This window comes from Mytilus californianus, unplaced genomic scaffold, assembly GCF_021869535.1.
Source record: "Mytilus californianus isolate M0D057914Y unplaced genomic scaffold, xbMytCali1.0.p SCAF_10, whole genome shotgun sequence".
Classification (NCBI taxonomy): domain Eukaryota; kingdom Metazoa; phylum Mollusca; class Bivalvia; order Mytilida; family Mytilidae; genus Mytilus; species Mytilus californianus.
Window position 1 is genome coordinate 10335499 of NW_026262582.1, and position 25742 is coordinate 10361240.

Sequence of the window (25742 nt, forward strand, 5' to 3'; positions counted from 1 at the left end):
TATCTTTTTTATCATTAGCAAATTCAGTATATTTCACCTAAATACAGTCACCGAATTTATACTTAAATAAGAGTCACACTTTTATATTTTTTTTTCCTAATTTAAAAAAAATGTTCAGCTGAAAGAAAAAGTTTAGATATAAACCACTTCAATGTAAACAGTTTCTTTATGTAGGACGGTATTCAAAAATAGTTTTAAAAGACACGATCTGATCAAAATTTAAATGAAAAGAATTTTTAAAAAAGATCAATTAAACCGAAAAGGTAGGACCACTTTCAAGTTTAGACTTGGACATTGGTGAATGAAAGAAGAACCAAGGAAAACTAACAATGATTGTAGTAATACCTTTTCTACTTTTAACAACAGGTAAGTCCTCCATTAATTACCTTTTGATACAGGTATTTTTTATCCCTCTCATAAAAAGAGAGTATACTTTTTATTTTAGTGTATGAACTCATGTGCGGTAAATTTTAGGAAATTAAATTGATTTTTCTAACGAGATGAAATGTATCTTACATTCTTAAAACTTTGGTTTGCCATGATGAAGTATGATCAAATCATTGCCACGATGAAAGATGATCAAATAATTGCCACGATGAAGTATGATCAAATCATTGCCATGATGAGGTATGATCAAATCATTGCCACGATGAAGTATACAATGTAATTGAAGTATGATTAATTCATTGATACGATTAAGTAGGATTTAATCATTGCCATGATGAAGTATGATCAAATCATTGCCATGATTAAGTATTATCAAATCATTGCCATGATGAAGTATTATCAAATCATTTCCTTGATGAAGTATGATCAAATCATTGCCATGATGAAGTATGATCAAATCATTGCCATGATGAAGTATGATCAAACCATTGCCATGATGAAATACGATTAAATCTTTGCCACGATGAAGTACGATCAAATCATTGCAACGATGAAGTATAATCAAATCATTGCCACGATGAAGTATCATCAAATCATTGCCACGATGAAGTATGATCAAATCATTGCCACGATGCAGTATGATCAAATCATTGCCACGATAAAGTATCATCAAATCATTGCCATGATGAAATATGATCAGATCAATGCATGAAGAAATATGATCAAATCATTGTCATGATGAAGTATGATTAAATCATTGCCATGATCAAATATGATCAAATCATTGCCATGATGATGTATGATCAAATCATTGCCATGATGTAGTAAGATCAAATCATTGCCATTGCCATGATGAAGTATGATCAAACCATTTCCTTGATGAAGTATGATCAAATCATTGCCATGATGAAGTATGATCAAATCATTGCCATGATGAAGTATGATCAAATCATTGCCATGATAATATACGATTAAATCTTTGCCACGATGAAGTACGATCAAATCATTGCCACGATGAAGTATCATCAAATCATTGCCACGATGAAGTATCATCAAATCATTGCCACGATGAAGTATCATCAAATCATTGCCATGATGAAGTATGATTAAATCATTGCCATGATGAAGTATCATCAAATCATTGCCATGATGAAGTATAATCAAATCATTGCCATGATGTAGTAAGATCAAATCATTGCCATGATGAAATATGATCAGATCATTGCCATGAAGTAATATGATCAAATCATTGTCATGATGAAGTATGATTAAATCATTGCCATGATCAAATATGATCAAATCATTGCCATGATGAAGTAAGATCAAATCATTGCCATTGCCATGATGTAGTAAGATCAAATCATTGCCATTGCCATGATGAAGTATGATCAAATCATTTTAACTAGATTTGCCATAATAAAGTATGATTAAATCAAAGATATTTTTTTATATGAAAAAATATTATATGTTGTGGTTTTCTGAATAGCAAGTAACATAATTATATCCAACGTGTATTCAGGGCGACAACCAATTATAGTATACGCTACGTATGCATCATTCCCCCTCCCCCCCCCCCCCCCCCCCCAAATAAAGTTCGTAGACATGTGACTAAAACATGATATTAGGGGCATGGTTGGTAGGGTCAGTGAATTTGTCTTACGACAGGGCACATATAAAGCTCCCTTCTAGCTCTTTTCTCTACGGTCATTTTCAATATATCCATGCGACAAAAATATTTCCACGCCCCTGTTTTGTCAATCACTTAAAACTGCTAAATTATACTGCAAATGTTTTGTGTCCTATGGGCTCCATTGATAGGGCAACAGACTCAACTGACAGGACTCCAGGCTCCAATGATAGGACTGGCAGCTCCGTTGGTAGGGATCCGGATTCAGGATAGTATGCTCCGTGATCCTAAGGAACTGTGGAACCCGTGTTATAACCCCAAGATATGATTGAATGAATTTAGCCAGGTTACGTTGTGCTCATTTATAAATTCATGCAGCAAATCATATTTTTTTCATTTATTATTGTCCACCGTGAGTCCAGGATCGGTAAACGTGTATTTTAGTTTTTCACCTAAACAAACTGTACCCAATATTTGGCACTGAAAACAATTTGGAATAACAAATTATACCTACATTAAAAAATGTGTTAAAATCCTACCATAAAAAGGTGTTTCTCGGTTTGAAATTTTTTTTTTCGTAAGTTTGTACCATTTTTTAATTTGTTTAGCAACGCCAATCACAATGAAATAGCTTATTGTACCTATTTACGATTTTTGTTGAAATCCTAGCATAAGAAGATTTTTCACATTCATTTAGATTTGTTAGTTGAAAGCAAAAGCCCAAATGAAAGAAAAAAAAAAGAATTAAAATTTTTGGAATTATACGCAGTCGAATCTCGTAAAGCCGAAGTCGAAGGGACCGGACGAAAGTATTCGAATTATCCGAGATTTGACTCATTCGAGGTCGAGTATGTCGTAATACATTTGGAATGCATGAAACAGAAATATTGTATGATATTTGTGTAAACTAAATATTTTGAACATTGTGCCTATTTTTATTTGACAATATATGATTGTGTATTTAAGCTCCATATTTTTTGGTCCATCATAAAAATCAAATAAATACAACATACTAGTTTTTTACATTATTTTATTATCTTGTTTAAAAAAAATTAATGATTAATATGCGATTATGAGATTACTTCGACACCCCCATGAGGGGCCTCACAAATATGTTTTATCAGTTACAGAACTAACAATCATTACAAAGTTTAAAATTAATCAACAAGATTTAATTTGGGGAACAAGAAGAACTCGTTAAGTATATTAGTTTAATTGATTTTTATCAGTACATATTGATATACATGTAATTGTTTAATGACAGAATCTCATTTCACTTCCATTAAACAATCATTTCCGAGCACCATAACGAGTAACCTGTATAAATACTATATTTAATCAGACTAGACTAAGTGATCTATTACAATATAATTAAAATATAGATCCCGCATTTCGTAATCCTCATTACTGTGATAGATCTGAATTTTAATCAGATTGGATCTATGCATGTTAGAAGTAAGAACGAGTATTATTTATTCAGGAAAGTGTTACATAATTACACTGTACTAATTAAATGAATATTCATATTATGATCGCGTTCATATAGCTCGTATTATAATTTTGACACATTGTGCTACATTTTGTAGTTAGCTGAAAGTGAATTTTTATTGTTTTCATCACATAGACTTTTGGAATTTGCTGAAACGTAAGAAAGGTAAGCAACACGTTTGTTTTAGTAACTTAAGCAAGGTAAGCAACCAGATGGTTCTCAGTAACTCAACAAAGGAAAGCAACTCTTTTGTTCTAAGTAACTTGACCAAGACAAGAACCAGTTTGTCCTCATCAACTAAAAAAGGTAAGCAACCAATTTGTTCTCAGAAACTTAAGAAAGGAAAGCAACCAGTTTGTCATCAGTAACAAAAAAAGGAAAGCAACCAATTTTTTCTAAGTAACTTAAGAAAGCAAGGCAACCAGTTTGTTCTAAGTGACTGTAGAAAGGAAAGCAACCACTTTTTTCTAAGTAACTTAAAAAAGGAAAGCAACCAGTTGGTCTCTGTAACTTAAGCAAGCTGAGCAACCAATTTGTTCTAAGTTAACTTAAAAACATTGTTCATGCCGAGTATAACAACATTAATAACAAATATAATGCAAGGAGCTTAAGAAGTATTATGATATAAAACCCTGCAAGTGTCAAGTCAATCTGTAAAAATATAAAACCCTACACGTGACGGTCAAATCCGTAAAACAGACAATTTACATCAATTCTTTGTTATTCGTTGACTGTGTGCTTTATCTCCGTTACTAACACGCCCTCAATGTACAAACTAATTAAATACACGTAACACAATATTTATACAACTATTCAAACGTTACACGAAATGTTACACTATTTTACTTTTTACTACTTTTCACGATTTAGATGTTTTTAAATATTGTAGTTTAACATTATCCGTTACTTATATGACATACAATGAGATAGTATGCTTTTAAATATTTAATAGACTAATGATATTTAACCCCATATTTTTTTCACACGGTCTTTTTAGTTTTGGAAAGTCGGATTTGTTTTCGGATTTGTTTTTCGGATCAAGCAAGTGAACATTTTGGTGTCAAGTTACTATCTTTTTTTATCATTAGCAAATTCAGTATATTTCATCTAATAAAATACAGTCACCGAATTTATACTTAAATAAGAGTCACACTTTTATAAGTTTTTTTTCCTAATCTAAAAAAATGTACAGCTGAAAGAAAAAGTTTAGATATAAACCACTTCAATGTAAACCTTTACTTTATGTAGGAAGGTATTCAAAAATAGTTTTAAAAGACACGATCTGATCAAAATTTAAATGAAAAGAATTTTAAAAAAGATCACCTGAACCGAATTGTATCGGATTTTATTATCAAAAGAAAGTATTTTGTTATCAGATTTTAATGAACTTTCTACCTCTAGGACCACTTTCAAGTTTAGACTTGGACATTGGTGAATGAAAGAAGAACCAAGGAAAACTAACAATGATTGTAGTAATACATTTTCTACTTTTAACAACAGGTAAGTCCTCCATTAATTACCTTTTGATACAGGTATTTTTTATCCCTCTCATAAAAAGAGAGTATACTTTTTATTTTAGTCTATGTAGTTATGTGCGGTGAATTTTAGGAAATTAAATTGATTTTTCTAACGAGATGAAATGTATTTTACATTCTTAAAACTTTGGTTTGCCATGATGAAGTATGATCAAATCATTGCCACGATGAAGTATGATCAAATCATTGCCATGATGAAGTATGATCAAATCATTGCCACGATGAAGTATGATCAAATCATTGCCACGATGAAGTATGATCAAATCATTGCCACGATGAAGTATGATCAAATCATTGCCATGATGAAGTATGATCAAATCAAATCATTGCCACGATGAAGTATGATCAAATCATTGCCATGATGAAGTATGATCAAATCATTGCCACGATGAAGTATGATTAAATCAAATCATTGCCACGATGAAGTATGATCAAATCATTGCCATGATGAAGTATGATCAAATCATTGCCATGATTAAGTATGATTAAATCATTGCCACGATGAAGAATGATTAAATCAAATCATTGCCACGATGAAGTATGAGAAAATCAAATCATTGCCACGATGAAGTTTGATTAAATCATTTTAACTAGATTTACCATGATGAAGTATGATTAAATCAAAGATATTGAAAAAAAAAAGTTTTTATATGAAAAATTATTATATGTTATGGTTTTCTGAATAGCAAGTAACATAATTATATACCACGTGTATTCAGGGCAACAACCAATTATAGCATACGCTACTTAAGCATCACCCCCCTCCCCCCAAAAAAATAAAGGTAATAGATATGTGACAAAACATGATATAAGGGGCATGGTTGGTAGGGTTAGTGAATTTGTCTTACGACAGGGCACATATAAAGCTCCCTTATATCTCTTTTAAAATGGTTATTTTCAATATATCGATCCATGCAACAAGAATATTTCTACGCCCCTGCATTGTCAATCACTTAAAACTCCTAAATTGTACTGCAAATGTTTTGTGTCCTATGGGCTCCATTGATAGGGCAACAGACTCAACTAACAGGACTCCAGACTCCAATGATAGGGCTCGCGGTCCCATTGGTAGGGATCCGGATTCAAGATAGTATGCTCCGTGATCCTAAGGAACTGTGGAACCCGTGTTATAACCCCAAGTTATGGAAGATATGATTGAATGAATTTAGCCAGGTTACGTTGCGCTAATTTTTCAACCAAAGATAAAGAACTGGATCTTCCATCACTGTATTGGATACCTAAACTACATAAGTGTCCCTACAAACAACGGTATATTGCTGGGTCTTCCAAGTGCTCCACGAAACCTCTTTCTAGATTATTAACATCTATTTTATCAGCAATCAAAGCCGGGCTCCAAAGTTATTGTGAAACTGCCTATTCTAGAGGTGGCGTGAATCAGATGTGGATACTAAAAAATTCCAAAGATCTTTTAGAGTACATACAATCTAAGACTCTCTCATCTTGCAATAGTATTAAAACATTTGACTTTTCTACACTTTACACAAGTATTCCCAATTCCAAACTAAAAGACAAATTGAAAAAGTTGGTATTACTTTGTTTCATTAAAAAGAATGGCGAACGTAGATACAAGTATCTTGTCTTGGGGAGGGATAAATCCTACTTTGTAAAGAATCACTCTGATTCAAACGGAAGATTCTCTGAAACTGCCATTATCAAGATGCTTGATTTCTTGATTGACAACATATTTGTTACGTTTGGAGGACGTGTTTTTCAATAGACTCGGAATTCCAATGGGAACCAATTGTGCCCCTCTTCTTGCCGACTTGTTTCTTTATTATTATTAGGCTGACTTCATACAGGAACTTCTTAGGAAGAAAGATAAGAAGTTAGCAATATCCTTTAACTTTACGTTCCGCTATATAGATGATGTTCTCTCACTAAATAATACAAAATTTGGTGACTATGTTGAACGAATCTATCCCATCGAACTAGAGATAAAGGATACTACAGATACAGTTAAGTCTGCCTCATATCTTGACTTACATCTAGAAATTGACAATGAGGGTCGGTTGAAAACAAAACTTTACGACAAAAGAGATGATTTCAGCTTCCCAATTGTGAACTTTCCATTTCTATGTAGCAACATTCCAGTAGCGCCTGCATACGGAGTATATATCTCCCAATTGATACGATATTCCCGGGCTTGTATTTCCTATCATGATTTCCTTGATAGAGAATTGCTGCTCACAAGGAAGCTATTAAACCAAGAATTCCAAATGGTGAAGTTGAAATCATCCCTTCGTAAATTTTACGGACGCCATCACGAGTTGGTTGACCGTAATGGAATAACCGTTTCACAGATGATATCGGATATGTTCCTTATGTCGTATCTACAATACCCTTCCCTTTTCACGAATGTGACCTACCGAATTAGACTATTTACCGGATTTGTAATACATAAGCAACACGACGGGTGCCACATATGGAGCAGGATCTGCTTACCCTTCCGGAGCACCTGAGATCACCCCAGTTTTTGGTGGGGTTCGTGTTGCTTAGTCTTTAGTTTTCTATGTTGTGTCATCTGTACTATTATTTGTCTTTTTGTCTTTTTATTTTTGGCCATGGCGTTGTCAGTTTGTTTTCGATCTAGAGTTTGACTGTCCCTCTGGTATCTTTCGTCCCCCTTTTATAATCTCATGCAGCAAATCATATTTTTTTCATTTATTATTGTCCTCCGTGAGTCCAGGATCGGTAATCGCGTATTTTATTTGATTCGATTCGAATTTAACGACTGTTGTTTACTTTGTTTGGTCTTTTACATAAATACGAAGATGTGGTATGATTGCCAATGAGACAACTCTCCACAAGAGACCAAATGATGATGATGATGAATGACTGCTTAACATTCAGCGGCAAATTAATATGCATATTCAGGATAAGAACATGGTAATGTAATATGAATATTAAACCTGCTTTGTACTAGACCGACACACTGAGCCGGATTTGTAACGTGCTAGTTCACAAGGTAACAGTCCGCAGGAAGACATGTCACCTTACCCGGACACATTATTCTGACTCCAAGTCGACCAGTCTTTGCTCTTACTCCTTAATGCCAAATGCTTAGCGGAGAAGCAGCAAATACCAATTTTAAAGTCTTTGGTTTGACTAGGCCGGAGTTCAAACCCACAACCTCCCGCACTTGAGGCAAACAAGCTGCCACGAGACCACCGAGGTGGTCAGACCAAATGACGTATAAGTTAACCACTGCATGTCATCGTACGGCTTTCAACAATGAGCAAAACCTATACCATTGATATAAAAATAAGGAGATGTGGTATGATTGCCAATAAGACAACTATCATCCATATATTAAATAACGTAAAAATTAATTATAGGTCACCGTACGGCTTTGAACAATGAGCAAACCCCATTTTATTAAGGTCTTTTTTTTTCATTAACTACTTCATTTATTGTGAGAATAGTTGTGAAAACATTTTCTGAATTCACAATAGCAAGTTTATACTTCTGTGTATTTATTTTCTTAAATTCTGAAGATATTTTTAAATGTACCGTAATTATTTACTTTAGTCTACTACATATATATAGACATAAGTTTAAACGATTGTCATTTACAATCAATAAAATGTTTTCAATAAATTCAAATCATTTCAATAAAAATCTTTCACGCTCTACTTTATTCCTCACGATTTAAAGAGATAATTGTTACAGGTTTAAAACATATGTATTGAAAAAATTATTTAAGTTTGTACAAACAAAACAATATTTTCATTGAAATGAACACTAAAAGATTAATATTATGCACCGACCTTGAGTTTTACAAAATACTGTTGAAAGTACATAACTAGTTTCTGATTAGAATAATATAAGAGAGTTGAGGCGAGGTTTTATTAAATGTATGTGAAGAAAATGTAACCAACACGCAATTGATCTCGAGAGAAAATCTGTGACAAAAAAAGGTGTTCTATGCACGTGCCATCGATTTTAAAAGAAATCATAACTCATGACGAAAATATGTTCCCCATCTACATCTACATTTGGTGGTCTCAAGAAAAAGAGTAATTTTATAACATAAAACCAAATATATATAAAGCAAGTATATAGGTATGGTATGATATAATAAAGAAAGAAAGAAAGAAAGAAAGAAAGAAAGAAAGAATGAAAGAAAGAAAGAAAGAAAGAAACGGTGAGTCATCTGGCGTGAACCAATCCAACTTCCGTGGCGGTACCAGGGAAATATTCCCCGCCGGCACAGCCCCAGTCCATCATTTCACTTACTTGGCAAACGGGGGACTGAACAGACTAGAAAGATAGTGTTGAAAGCTCCCTCTTGAGGAATACCAAGGAAGGAGCCTCAGCTACTGTTGCTGATGAAAAGTTCCAGGTGGTCTCTGTTCTTGGGAAAAAAAATATATTTGAAGCCATTAGTCTTGATTGAATATTGGCGGAACTTCTTGGTATGTGATGATCTTGTTCTTGCTGACATTTTGCCGGCGGGGATTATTGGTTCAGGCATGCAAACTTCTTAAAGAGAACGAGAATATATTGCACGCGCCATCGAGCCCGAGATATAATACATGTATGTGACAAAAGATGCCAACTTTCGAACGATCTCCAAAAGGAAATATGTCAACTACGCAGAAACTCTTCAGGTTTAGCCATTGTTATGTGTTTCTCTTTGGGTTTTTTTTTTGTGTTTGCTTTCTGTTAGGTTATAAGAAAGGAAATAAGAAAATCCTTTTAGAAATCAAGGTATTTGAATTTAAAGGGATTGTTTGAATGAATTGTCTTATGTTGATCCTTAATCTTTTTTTATATCATGCATTTTACTTTGTATAGACAATTTATAAAGTACATACAAAGAGTACAAACTATAAGAAATTAAATGTATCAGTAAAACAGATTAAACCATGGCCAAAGAGAAAACCGACGAAAAACTAACAAAACAATAGTCTACAAAACACTACACCGAAAACTAAAGACTAACAATAGGAACCCACCAACAAGCGACCTCGGGTGCTCCGGAAGGATAAGCAGATCCTGGTGAACCAGTGGGACCTGTCGTGTTGCTCATAGCAAGTACAACAACGATGATAAGTTGCAGTCTTTGGTGTCTATATCGAAGAACAATGGACGGAGTTTTCGAAATAATAACTGGAACATATCAATGGTCATCTTTGACACGGATATTCCATAACCATCAATGACGTCATAATGACGTCAGAAAAACTTTCGAAGGGAAACTAATTACTTTAATCATCATGATAGGAAACACAAGCTCTGGAAATTTTCAAAGTTTATATTTGATTACACATAGTTTTACAAACATCAAATTATTGCTTTTATACTACTGTCTATTTGTAGCTGTTAAAAATGTACACACAGCATATAGTTATGCATTGGAGGACAATTTGAGAACGTCCCTTGGTATCGGAACAACCTACAATCTATTTGTCAGACCTTTATCTCAAGTTAATGTAACTGTGGCGTTAAATATTATTACTCTTAATTCATTGGTAAGTAAACAAAACATTTTACTTGTTCTATATCTACCTAGATGATCTGATATCATTATTTAACTGTGAGACAAACCGATATCTACACTTCACTAGGGAGTTAAACTTATATATAGAACACTTAAATATGAGACAGATATCTTACACTTCACTATGGGACAAACCGATTTCTTCATTTCACTACGAGATAAAGTTATTTATCATCCAATTGTGTGTCTTATCATACATTAACAGCCCAACAGATATCACTAGCCTGTATTTATATACTATATAGATATCGCTTTAAAGCTCCGCCCACTGCCGGACTATTTTTGTGTATTGCTGTTGAGTGTTGTATGAACTTTTGTGACCTCAGAATGTGTTTTGCAATCGCATTCCAATGAAGTATTGCTCCGTCTGTGAATGTTCCAGTCTCGGATCCGCAACCCACTTTCTGCTCATAGACACACATGATCAGCAGGATTGACTCCATTTCTCCGGCGCCAATCTTCAAAGTTCAAAACTTGAATGTGTAACCCACAAAATCAACCATGCAACAATGTCAATAATCAGTGAATGTACGGACAGTTCGACATTCTGAAGCGTAGGACAAATCAATCACTTTTGTCTTAAATCGGACAATGTTTTGTTATTTCGTTTTACTGTTGAAATTAGTTGTTACGTTAAAATAAAGAATGATTAATTTTGAGCGATGTATTATTGTTGACCATGAGATTCTTTTCGGCATACCCGTCATCAGCTGATTTTGTGATTTTTAAAAAATATTACTACGTGGGCCTCAAAGGATTTTAAATCGAAAATAAATGCAAAAAAATGTGAGTTTTTCTGTCTTCCGAAACAAAAACAATGTACAAAATGATTTGCAGGATAAATACAATAACTGTTTAGTGTCTTTAAATATCAGCTGTATTTGTACTCGGCTCGAAACAGGAGTTATAGCTCGCTGAAGCTCGCATTACACTTGTTTCTAAGCCTCGTACAAATACAGCTGATATTCAAAGACACTAAACAGTTACGTATTGTCCATATCTTTACTTTACTGAGACATAAACATTCGAATGTGGTTGGTCAGTTTGATTTTCACCCTTGGTTTACCATCCGATAGATCATGTTGCCGAAACTACCATGTATGTAAATACTATGTCGATTTCACTGTGATATATGATCCATGCACGATACACATTAATTGAATCCTGGGGTTCCATGAAAGTTGAAATTGAAGGGAAAAAACTCAAATATATGGGTTGAGAATTTTAAGGATTAAATACAATTTTCAAGGGGTTATGTGTAAACTGGGCCACTGACTCACAAACTTAACATAATATCGGATATTTGTAGATATGCAAATCATATAAGAGTTAAATAAAAACAATACCACAAAATGATATTACTAGTATTGGAAAGGGAATGAAATGAAGTGGTTGTGCATGAAACAAAAAATAGTTAATATGCAGCGCTATTATTTCTGGTTTTTTTTATCTAAATAGTTACTGTAAGATTATACATGATACACTATCTTTTTCCATTTTAGAGTATAAGTGACCAGGCGATGTCGTTAGCTGGATATCTGACAATGGTAAGACTGAAATACAGAAGCTCAAAATCAGTCTCCGTCCAATCTGCCCGATATCGGAAAATATCTACTATCTGCCCGACTTAGAAAATATTAAGTCTTCAATCTGCCCTGCATTGGGCAAATATATACTATTTGCCCGACATCGGAAAAATATCTTCTAACGATTATCTTTAGAACAATTTCCGATTAATTGTCATATCCTTGACTTGCTACAGTGACCGTTCAATCAGAAAAATGTCTACCAACGATTACCCTTGGAACAATTTATGATTTGGTCAAATTCCTAAATTTGATACATTTTTATATTTTTTTATATAATACATGTATAACCTTACCAGGTTTCTATTTCTTTCGTTTTAATTACAGTTTTGGGATGATCAGAGGTTAGACTGGTCTCAAGATGCCACCTATAATACAAGTATACCGGCTATTTACAGTAACGAAGAAAATATTTGGCGGCCGGCTCTTATTATTGAAAATTCGTAAGTCTATATATTCATTTTTTGAAATGGCTCGCAAGTTTTTGTATTTAACTCAGATTTTATTTGAAAGAATGCTCGACGTCGCCTGTTGTTCCCCTTTTTTCAAAGTCTCAAGTTTTGTCCCCTGTAAAAGTGTACCTCCGATATACAAAACTTGCAGTTTGAATTTTCGTAATTTGAAAAATCTTTTCTATTGAAATTATTGAAACTTTTATGGTTTTGATTAAATTTAATGACGTCTCAAATCCATTTAATGAAAATAACGGGTCCACACGAATGAAGTCTAGAGGGTAAACTGCAGTATAGACATATAATCATCCGGGGACTTCTCCCGTCCGTCAGGAAACTGTTACTTTAGTAGGGGCGTTCAATTGGCTTTATAGGATGTATAAATTCACAACCATGTCCGAAAGGTACCGGATTTTCGAACATTTTATCCGATGCCTTATGTTGACAGGGTGTCATGATCTCATTACATTAGAGAACAACAGCTCCTTGAGGGGTCCATAGGTAGACAGTTGCGAGACTAGATTTCTAAACGTAGCGTACAAACCCTCATTTATCAGTGGCAGTTTTAATCCCCCTTTATTTCACATAAAAAAGAATATATGGTATGATTGCTGACCTACCTTAAAGGTCATATAGATGTGGTATAATTGCCAATGAGATAGCTCTCCATCAGAGACCAAATGACACAGAAGTTAACAACTATATTAAATATTTGTCACTGAACGTTAAACAAGCAGCAAACAACAATCAATCAATCTTATGCTACGAGGATCAATTATTTTGTTACGCATACGTAAGATGCTCTACATTGATAAATTATCTTATTCCGAATACGTAAAATGAAATACATTGATACATTATCTCTATTCCGACTACGTAAGATGCTCTACATTGATCGTTATCTTATTTCGAATACGTAAGATGCTCTACATTGATACGTTATCTTATTCCGAATACGTAAGATGCTCTACATTGATACATTATCTTATTCCGAATACATAAGGTGCTCTACATTGATACATTATCTTATTCCGAATACGTAAGATGCTCTACATTAATACAATATCTTATTCCGAATACGTAAGATGCTCTACATTCATACATTATCTTTTTCCGAATAACTTATGTGTTCTACATTAATACAATATTTTATTCCGAATAACTAAGGTGCTCTACATTGATACATTATGATACCTTATCTTATTCTGAAAATGTAAAGTGCTCTACATTGATACATTATCTTATTCCGAATACGTAAAGTGCTCTACATTGATACATTATTTAATTCCGAATACGTAAGATGCTCTATATTGATATAATATTTTATTCCAAATTACTAAGGAGCTCTACATTGATACATTATGATACATTATCTTATTCTGAAAACGTAAGGTGCTCTACATTGATACATCATCTTATTACGAATACGTAAAGTACTCTACATTGATACATTATTTAATTCCGAATACGTAAGATGCGCTACATTGATAAATTATCTTATTCCGAATACGTAAAGGGGGGTTTACATTGATACATTATATTATTGCAAATACGTAAGATACTCTACATTGATACAATTATCTTATTCCGAATACGTTAAATGCTCTACATTGATACATTATCTTATTCCAAATAACTATTGTGTTTTACATTTATACAATATTTTATTCCGAATACGTACTTTGATACATTTTCTTATTCCGAATACGTAAGGTGCTCTACATTGATACATGATCTTATTCCGAATACGTAAGATTTTCTACATTGATACATGATCTTATTCCGAATACGTAAGATGTTTTCCACTGATACATTATCTTATTCCGAATACGTAAGATGTTCTACATTGATATAGTATCTTATTCCGAAAACGTAAGGTGCTCTACATTGATACATTATCTTATTCCGAATACGTAAGATGTTTTACATTGATACATTATTTTATTCCGAATACGTAAGATGCTCTACATTGATACATTATTTTATTCCGAATACGTAAGATGCTTTACATTGATACATTATCTTATTCCGAATACGTTAGATGTTTTCCACTGATACATTATCTTATTCCGAATACGTAAGATGTTCTACATTGATATGGTATCTTATTCCGAAAACGTAAGGTGCTCTACATTGATACATTATCTTATTCCGATTACGTAAGATGTTTTACATTGATACATTATTTTATTCCGAATACGTAAGATGTTTTACATTGATACATTATCTTATTCCGAATACGTAAGATGTTCTACATTGATACATTATCTTATTCCGAAAACGTAAGGTGATCTACATTGATACATTATATTATTCCGAATACGTACGTAAGATTCTACATTGATACATTATCTTATTCCGAATACGTAAGATGCTCTATATTGATACATTATCTTATTCCGAATACGTAAGGTGCTTTACATTGATACATTATCTTATTCCGAATACGTAAGATGTTTTACATTGATACATTTTTTTATTCCGAATACGTAAGATGTTTTACATTGATACATTATCTTATTCCGAATACGTAAGATGTTCTACATTGATACATTATCTTATTCCGAAAACGTAAGGTGATCTACATTGATATATTATATTATTCCGAATACGTACGTAAGATTCTACATTGATTCATTATCTTATTCCGAATACGTAAGATGCTCTATATTGATACATTATCTTATTCCGAATACGTAAGGTGCTTTACATTGATACATTATCTTATTCCGAATACGTAAGATGTTTTACATTGATACATTTTTTTATTCCGAATACGTAAGATGTTTTACATTGATACATTATCTTATTCCGAATACGTAAGATGTTCTACATTGATACATTATCTTATTCCGAAAACGTAAGGTGATCTACATTGATATATTATATTATTCCGAATACGTACGTAAGATTCTACATTGATTCATTATCTTATTCCGAATACGTAAGATGTTTTACATTGATACATTATCTTATTCCGAATACGTAAGATGCTCTACATCGATACATTATCTTATTGCGTAAACGTAAGATGTTCTACATTGATACATTATCTTATTGCGTATACGTAAGGTGCTCTTCAAGGATCAGTTATCCTGTTCCAGAATATATTATGCATTATACAAATGTATTCATCTCAAAGTACACCCATGAGAAGGTCAAAGGCAAAAAATGTGACATTCATAAAATTCAAAAGACTAACATCCTAATGACATGACCAAAATAATAACGACAAAATGAAAAACAACAATAACAAAACATTATCTAGAAAACCGTAAAGACAGAGCAATATCAAATACCGGCGGTAAACTCAGGTGCTGCGGAGGGTAAGCAGTTCCGGTTCCATATTTCGCCCCGTCGTGATGATCAAGCAAATGAAAACCAGGTTATTTGTCGCTTTCAGTATTGTACTCAAACCTGGAAAAAATATTTCAAGGTACTGTTTATACTTGCCTTAGCATTTGGGCTTATCATATAAAGTCAACTGTCTTATCTTTTGTACATCTTTGTAGCGTTAGTGATATTTCGATAGTGAGTGACGCAAATGTACTGATGAAAATTCAATCGGGTGGCTCAGTCATTTGGACACCCTCTGGAATCTACATTACACACTGTGAGACAGATGTGACATATTATCCTTTCGATACCCAATCATGTGATGTGATTATTACCACGTGGGGATATACTTCAATAGAGATAGCACTTTATGTTGCGCAGGAAGCTGTTCGTTTGGAATACTACAAGGAGAATGGAGAATGGAAATACCAAGGGTTTTCAGCCTACACGACCTCAAATACTAGAGAGGGATCTTCTACACCAGAAATAACGTTCACATTAACGTTCAAACGTCGACCAGTGTTCCATGTGTTGAATTCCTTGATTCCAATGGTTCTGTTAGCGTTCCTGAGTTCCATGGTATTCAAACTACCTCCGGATTCGGGAGAGAGGATAGGATATTCTCTAACTGTATTACTAGCATACGCTGTCTATCTCACAATTATATCTGATAACATGCCGTCCTCCTCAAGTTCTACCTCTGTGTTAAGTAAGTATGCCTGTGAATAAACATCTAGAAATAGTAACACGTAACTATCCTTTGAAGTTTTTAATACCGGCATTATTGAAAAAAAAGTGGGTTTTTTTTGTAATGTTATTTAAAGTCGTTTAATTAAACACCAATGATTGTCTTTTTAAATCGGAATTATCGAAACAGTGTTTTTGTGTGGTATATTTTAAAGTGTGTTAAATTGAAGCATGAATGATGAATACGTTATACTGTAGATTTGTTCAATTTCGTGGGTACAATTTTTGTGGATTGAGGAAAGATTGTATTTTTGTGTATACTTGATTTCGTGGTTTTGCAAAATTTTGAACACAAGCTATATGAAATTAGTTCTCCGTTGAAGACTTGTACAATCGTGGTTGACTTATCGAAAATTGGTACTCCACGAATACAAATGAATACACAGTAATTAAATGAAGCATATTGAAAAGGGCATTTAGCCATGCAGGAGTTTTGTTAAGTACTAGAACATGAATACGTAATAGGCTACACATTAAACAGTTAAGTTCATTGCCAAAAAGAAACGATGAACAAAAGACTCAAACAATCAACCAAACATTACACAGAAAACGGCTTAAGGATACTCGCTTCTCATGTTTTTGACTTTATATCAGATTTTCGGAATCCTCTAGTGTTATCCTTATGGTGACAATACCAATTTTGCCCACTAACCCCTACTTTTCTTTTTATAATTTTATTACATATAGTTTAAAAAACCAATATTCTAAATCGTATACCTATCAAGTTTTAGTGGGGTTGACAACCGTGAAATCGAAATATAACGGAAGTTCGCGACCGAGTGACATTTTTAAAAAATGCGAGTTTTAAGTACCTTGTGTTATATTATTAAGTAAGGTATAGAGGATTTTTTTTCTGAGACAAGTGCCTGTGTATTTACCTATTATTTATTCGCTGTGAGTAGTATATATGTATTGGATTGTCACCATGAATACGGTTTGAAGTATTATACATTTTATAATACATGTTTATTTCAGCTATTTACTTACTGCTTGTCCTAGCTTTGGGTGTGCTGTCCGTAATCATAACTATATATGTATTAGATTGTCATCATAAAAACGAACAACTTCCAGTTCCCAAATGGCTTATAAAGATGTCGACTAGCTGCTTGGCTAAATTTGCATGTTGGAAAGATAATTCATGTTTGTGTGGACGAAAAGTGCAACCATATGGAGAAGCTAAAGACAGTGTACCCGAAACCACCGACAAACATTCTGGTGAACTTGGTTCATTGACATGGAAAGACATCAGTCAAATATTAGATGGATTTTTCTTGAGATTGTATTTACTTATTATTTGTTTTATGACATTTATATTGTTTTTGACATTACTGGTTGGATATCATATCAAGTAATATTGTACATTGTCACTGGATGTTATAGTAACATAGATATTATGTTAAGTAATTAATTAGCTTTAATGTCATTGGAAGTCAAAGTAACTTGTGAATATCAAATAATACGATACATTGGCATTGGTAGAGATATTATATCAAATGAAGGGATACTCACAATAGCCTATATATATGAACTTCTGAATATCTCAAATAATACGCTTTATTGTTATAAGTAGTCATAATTGTCTTTCAATTTTATATCAATAATTGCTTGATTGATTGTTGGTAGTAAACGACACTCTTCCGAATATTTGGCTTTATTGCAGCCAGTTTTTATTGGTGGAGAAAATGAATGGCGGCAAATTTGGAATGCCGATAGAAAACAAGTGTATATTGGATAGGAAGAGAAAGTTTGTTTTGCAACAGACTTATTACGTACCCAAAATTCAACAGAGGATTTTTTACCACGAATGAATGAATGAATCATGTATTCTCATAAACAAAATACAAAGTTTCAGAGAATTGTACATATATACAGCATGGTGCCATAAATGAGTCAACTTTTTTAATGGACGCCAAAAAAAAAAAAAAAATTCCTTTGTGATATCCTTTAAAATCGAACGACGAGAAGTTTTCACAATCCGTGACAGGGTGTTTTCTGCCCGTTTTGTAACAGTTTTTCTCCTTTTTCTTCGAGGCACATTTTCTGTATTACCACGCATCCGCCAACGTTTCTTAAGCTGGGAAATTGTGGATTTACCTATTCCTAAGCTTTTCGCAACATTGCTTGCTCGATGACCACTTTCAATTAAACTTATGATAACCTTTTTGTTGTCGTCTGACAATTCTTTCCCGTGTTTCGCCATTTTTGTTGATATCAATAATGGCTAAACTGCGCTACGAGTCCTGTATAAAAATCCGAATTTACAAAGATAAGTTCGAGTAATCCCCCTTTGACCATGTTTTACTGCTTTTACGTTACACAACATCGATAATGACGTTCTTAAAAGTCGGGCAACGAAAAGCACCACCCAGCGCCTTTAAAAAAGTTGATTCAATTAAGACACCATACTGCATATATAAATGGACTAACTACATGCATGTTTGAAATACTACATAAGTTATATAGTTAAACTAGGAGGACATACTTTAACATTAATGATTTTAATAAATTATCTCCCTTAATCTGAAAGAGCATGGTGAAAATGCTCCGGTAAAAAGTTTTTTCCTGCAAGAATCTACCTCTGAATTGTTATAAAATGTGAGGATACGATATTATAGGTAAACAGTTTACATTAAATTGCATTCTTCATAAGTAGAGAGAGAACATTTTACTTAAAATTTAGTAAAACGTCGAAACGAGGAAAACCGGAAGTCCCGCAAGTAAAGAGGTACAACTAAAAAAAAACGACCCCAAGCAAATCCCCTTTAACGCAAACAAATCATCAATTGCAATATGGCTAATAAGTTTTCATATGAGATACTTTATGAAACTAGGGGAAAGTGAATTTATCACTGTTTCGTGGAGTGATTTTGATATTAAATGCAAACGAATAACCCTTGACGATGAACAGAAACCATTCAGCTCAACAATACCATCAGTCCTGTATAAATCAATTACCCAGATATTTGTAAAGGGCAAAAAACTAATCACAATAACTATATTTTATACAACACATAGATATAAGAAGATGTGGTATGAGTACCAATGAGACAACTCTCCATGCAAGTCAAAATTTATTAAAGTAAACCATTATAGGTCAAAGTACGGTCTTCAACACGGAGCTTTGGCTCACACCGAACAGCAAGCTATAAAGGGCCCCCCAAATTACTAGTGTAAAACCATTCAAACTGGAAAACCAACGGTCTAATCTATATAAAAAACCGAGAATCGAGAAACACTTATGAACCACATCAACAAACGACAACTACTGAACATCAGATTCCTGACTTAGGACAGGTGCAAACAGTTGCAGCGGGTTTAAACGTTTAAATGGTACCAAACCTTCACCCTTTTTCTGAAACAATAGTGTAACATCACAACATAGAAAGACACACTATAAAATATCAACTGAAATGGCTAAACTCAATCAAAGGACATATTAACATCATTGAACATACACTGAACAAATAAATTTGATCTATGATACAATGTAAATACAAAATAAATAAACTAAGGGAAGAATAACAAAAGTAACATGTTATACCGCTGTGAAATGTTAAACAATTTAAGAAAAACAATATGCTCGAACAAAAATATCAGCCATTTGCAATTACTTTATACACAGGTAAATGAAAATAATTTTGTTGTTAGGTATACGTGTACAGTTCAAATAGAGAAAGGAAATATTTTTACAAAATAAATAACTTTGATGTTCATAGTACGAAGTGAAAATTTATAGTAATACCAAACACTTATCAAAGCTGGTATATAGACCAGATATAACCCTTAATAACATTAAATAACAAAAAAGCATTACAATTAGTATCAACAGGTCAAATAAACAAGAAAGTACGATTTGAGAGTACTCGCAGTTACTGACAGCTAGGTGAAAGCCAAAAACAATTAACAATAAAAAATCATGCACCAGAGACTTAAATCAACCAACATGGACAGTCAAAGAAGACATGACATAGCTGTTTAGTACAGGGTAGTGTCACACAGAAATGGGTCGAAACAGAGTTCTACTTACTTATTAAAACTGTGTCAGACATAACTGTTTAGCAGGGTAGTGTCACACAGAAAAGGGTCGAAACAGAATTCAAATTACTTAGTGAAACTGTGTCAGATATATTTGTAAAAAACCTTGAAAATAATCCAGAAGAAAGCATAGACAATATGCCGTTAGAATTACCTTCACAAATTGAAGGTGAAATAACTCATGTACATGTAGATAAAAATAATCAGTCAAAAAATTAAGAGCAAACTGAAAACTGTAACCCTAATGTACCAAATCCAGATATGATTACACATGATGAAAATGAACATGACAAAATATCAGAAAATCATATTGAAGTGAAAAAAACAATGAAAATCAAGAAAGCCTTTCTGATGGGGACATATTACATGCTATACACTATATTGAGACTGATCATTAAAAGTGATGTGAAATCTCTACAAATAGTTGCAAATGAGATGTTAAAAACACTACAAGGCTTATGCATCAAAGTTGACGCGCTGAAAAAAAGATTGAAAAAACTTACAATAACGGAGTTGAACAAAGATTAACAAAAAAAAAAAGAGAAAATCAGTATATCTAAAAAAAAACCCTGATAGATTCGAACAAACGCATACAGACAATAAAGAAACTAGAATTCAATCCAAATCAAATGATAATATGCATTTTATCGAAACACTTGTTTAACTGTTATCACAAGTATCTGGCTTGGAAAATAAAATTGACAAGATTGCAATTAACTCAAAAACACAGCAAGTAGAAAAAGACAAGGAAGATTGCATGAAAGAAGACGCTACTCTCGTTGAAGAAAATAAGGAGAAAGAACTACAAATAAACCTGAAAAATACAACAGATTTGAAAGTTTACAAAACATTAGTGAGAATAAAATAAATACTGAAAATAAACATAATTCAGACAAACAACTATGTATTAAAAACAAATCCAATCCTGATCTGAGACAGGACCATCACAAAGACAAACCAATAGATAAAAGTGAACAAATTGAAGACAATGAATTAACTGAGAAAGACACATCAGTGAGACAAGGCATAGAAAAGAATACTAATGAGACATTTAGTAGCCATAAAGATAAATTTCTAAAATATGAGGAACCATATGGATTGTAGGTACTTCAAGTATAAAATACATAAATATAAGGCTAATGCACAGCAATAAAGCGGTTAAGGTGTCAAACAATCAATGGAGCTAAGTTATGCATTGAAAAAAAAGTAATGTAAAGGCCAAAATAATCATATTCACCATTGTCCCAGGATTAGGGGAGGGTTGGGCGCCCGCTAACATGTTTAACCCGGCACATTCTGTATGTGCCTGTCCAAGTCAGGAGCCTGTAAATCAGTGGTTGTCGTTTTTTGCTTCGTTACGTATTTGTTTTTCTTTCATTATTTTGTACATAAATTAGGCCGTTAGTTTTCTCGTTTGAATTGTTTTACATTTGTCATTTCGAGGCCTTTTACAGCTGACTATGCGGTATGGGCTTTGCTCATTGTTGAAGGCCGTACGGTGACCTATAGTTGTTAATTTCTATGTCATTTGGTCTCTTGTGAAGAGTTGTCTCATTGGCAATCATACCACATCTTCTTTTTTATATTACAAATAGGATCAAATGATCTCAATAGGAAAAATCCAAATTAAGTTTTGCATGAGATGGAAGATTAAGTGCTCACATGAAGGAATAATGTCCCTGAAGCAGAGTTAGTTTTTTGAGAAATCCTACCAAGATTCCAGTCGAATAGAAACACTCATTAAAATATTTGTAGTTGCATTTCCTGTTTATAGTTAAGTCAAAAATAAAGCTAGAATGACTGTGCACAGGTTTTAGCGACATTTATAACGAAATTGAAGGTTGCTCTTTTTACTTTGATCCGTGTCTAATCTCAATATAGATTTTGGTTGGTATTGATCTTAAAATGCAGAAGTTACAGGATACGCATATTATATTGACGAACCGGTGGCCCTGAGTCCGAAGTGCAGCTATTCGTATGATTGACCTATTCCGAAAGGATTTACGAGTTAGTCTACATACTGCTGTCCCTTATTTCAACCTTAACAGTTACGCTGTTTCCAATAAAGTTAACAAGATGAAATGACCAATCTGACTTCTTTTTCAAACACGACTGATAAACACTGACTGATGTAGGACACATATTATGTGAACAATTTCAGGTCATCCTATGACATTCAAAAATGAGCAACACCAAAACCGAAGCATAAACTATAACTGGCCCAAGTATAACTAAATTGGAAATAATTTTGAAAACAAAAGTTTTACTACTAGATGGAAGACGGCAAACAACGACAGTTAGTGGCTTGTGAGTGTAGACACATGTGGCGGGCCCTAACTTATGTCTGAGCTCAATCAGCCCCTTCATCTGGGACTGTGGTTTAATAACACAACATAAGAACAAACTGTAAAAATTCGTATCCCATCAGATGAGAACTTGTCGAATGACCTTCGAGTAACCACAGTTACTAAAAACAAGTTCAAAGCCCAATTTTAACTACTTAATAAACCATTTCTCCAATATGAAAATAAGAAAATGTGGTATGACTGGTAACGAGACAAATCTCCATCAGAGACCAAATGACGTAGAAGTCAAGCAATTATTGTTCACCGTACGGCATTCAAAAATTAGCAAAACCAACACCGCAAAACAAGTGATAATGGCCCCGAATTTTCAAAAGTAAAACAACAATTCAAACGAGGAAAATAACGGTCTGATTGATGATTAAAAAACAATATACGAAAAATAAATATGACATGTATTATATAACGCAACAAACGATAACCACTGAAAGATGGACTTCTGACGTGAGACAGGCTCATACAGATTGTGGCGAGATTAAACTGGTTTGTGAGCGCGCCAACCCTTCCCTAACCTGGAACAGTGGTGTAACAGCACAACATAAGGACAAACTATGCAAATCAATTGAAAAAAGGATTAACTCATCAGATCGATATGTTACAGTACAAATTGGACTTAAGTAGGATCAAGAATCCTAGTACAAATTGAAATTCCAATATCTACTAGTAAATACAGTACAAATCAGCATACCACTATAGACTGGTAGAAATTGGGATATCCAGCTCATCGAAGGAGGATCCTGGATTGTATTGAATTTCAAGTACGCTCCAGGATATTACTAAAATCAATAACCAGTATGATTAAGGATTGTACTGCATTTTTTTCAAATTATTTATCACTGATACAATTAATAAGTAGAACAAGAATTGCTATGCAAGCAATAGCGGATGTCACCCTTCTCCCATTGCCACTAATCGGCAGCCATTTTGAAAATTTTAAACAGTGAATGCACATGCATCTATCTGTAAATTTTCAGAACATTTAGAGTATTTTGGATCATTGAAATGTTTTTGACATTTTTGCAGTTCCCATGGCAACGGTGGCCCTTTTGAAAATTCCAAAGTCAAAAGTCTCATCTATACTTGACAGTAAACAATCATATTAAATTTCATTAAGTTTTGAGCATTTTGAAATTTTGACATTTTTGCTGGTTTCCATGGTAACAGAGACCATTCCTAAAGTTTTAATGACATATGCCTCATTGGTACATGGGCGGGAAAATATCATCAAAGTTTCAATGGATTTGACCTACCATTTTAAAAGAGGAAATGCAACTTTAATGTTTTTGGAGCATTTTGACCTTATTTGCATTGTTTCCATGGTAACTGCAGCCATTTTGGAAATTCCAAAGCCAAATGCCGCATCTACACATGCCCGTCAACATTACTGTGAAGTTTCATCAAGTTTGGAGCATTTTGAAGTTTTTGAAATTTTTGCTGTAGTTTTCATGTCATCGTAGTAGTTCCGATGATTGTCAAAATCATCCAAAACCTGTATGTAGTGGACAACTACTTTGTATTCAAATCTAATGATTTTCAGTGTAAGCATTCTCAAATTATTCACCAAACTCCAAAATATTATGCTTTCAACTTTTTCGGTTTCCATGGTGATGGCAGCCATTTTTTTAGCTCAAAAGTCAAGGTTCCTTGTTATAGTGAACAATCATTTATATTGGTTCCTTTGACTCTGAGAAAACTCCCGGACAAAATTAGGTGGAAGAAAAAAAATAATAATACGGAAAAAGAAACAGAGGAATAGCAATATAAATGTCAACCGACATTGTCGGTCGGGTGACCGGGTGACATAAAAAAAACTAAATAAATGATAATATAATGCCACGTTCAATACTTAATTACAAACAAAATACAAATGAATGGTAAAAAAGTATAACAAATATACAAATATACAGAACTCCGAGAAAAATTGACAAAATCGAACGCTACCAACCAATGGAACGGTTGAAAAACGTTTTCCGAAAAAAAGGACTAAACCTGGTTTTTAGAGCTTGCTAAGCCTCCCAAATATATGACAGTTATTGATAGACCAGTTATATGGACAAAATTGGCAGAGCAACCCAAACAGACGTACTTGGTTAATGTGACAATAATTTGGATCCATCGCCAAAAACAGTGTAAATCCACACCACAGACATACAACACAACTGAAAACAAAATTCAAACAAACATACAAACAAATCAAACGAAAACGCCAACAAAATATGGGATTACAGTTGATAGCAAATTTGACAAAGACGTATACAAATTAAGAAAAAAATTACCAGATTAAACAAAATAACAAATAAAAGGAAAACTGTAAAGTAATTAACTTCAGCACCTAGAATCTATTACGTCAAGGCCGTCTTGTATTGTTTGAAAAGAAGACACTGCATATTTATCTATTACAGTTGGGTGCAGACCAAGCATTACATGTAGACGGGCGGAAAAAGTTAACGCGGCGTTTACTCGCGTGCACTTCATCTAAATGCCGCGTTAACTGTGCGTTAACTTAGAAATGTCAGTAGACATAAAAAGTAAACAGGCGTTTACTTTCGCGTTTACCTCCGCGTTAACGCAAAAATGGCGCGTCTTCTAATTTTGTTAAGAGTAAACGTAAAAAGCACGTTTACTTTTGATGTAAACGCGCGTTAACGGAGATTGTCATCG

The 25742-nt window shown here is 33.5% G+C and overlaps 1 protein-coding gene across 2 annotated transcripts; it reads left to right on the top strand.

The window, feature by feature from the left end:
• Positions 1–266: 266 nt before the first annotated feature.
• LOC127717581 (acetylcholine receptor subunit alpha-1-A-like) lies at positions 267–18045 on the top strand. Of its 2 annotated transcripts, XM_052223283.1 has the most exons (8): positions 267–366; positions 3601–3668; positions 4905–5003; positions 10382–10533; positions 12065–12109; positions 12476–12591; positions 16113–16645; positions 17659–18045. In XM_052223283.1, the coding sequence occupies exons 3-8, from the start codon at positions 4967–4969 to the stop codon at positions 18033–18035; spliced, it is 1260 nt and encodes a 419-aa protein (XP_052079243.1). In that variant the 5' UTR covers positions 267–366; positions 3601–3668; positions 4905–4966; the 3' UTR covers positions 18036–18045. The 2 variants fall into 2 exon arrangements, with proteins under 2 accessions (XP_052079243.1, XP_052079244.1); XM_052223284.1 differs by lacking the exons at positions 3601–3668; positions 4905–5003.
• Positions 18046–25742: the final 7697 nt, after the last annotated feature.

Excerpts from the sequence above, each read along its gene's own strand:
- LOC127717581 (XM_052223283.1), top strand. The coding sequence starts at position 4,967 with ATGATTGTAGTAATACATTTTCTACTTTTAACAACAG. Across the intron at positions 12,592-16,112 it reads GCTCTTATTATTGAAAATTC|CGTTAGTGATATTTCGATAG; the intron begins GTAAGTCTATAT and ends ACATCTTTGTAG. Across the intron at positions 16,646-17,658 it reads AAGTTCTACCTCTGTGTTAA|CTATTTACTTACTGCTTGTC; the intron begins GTAAGTATGCCT and ends TGTTTATTTCAG.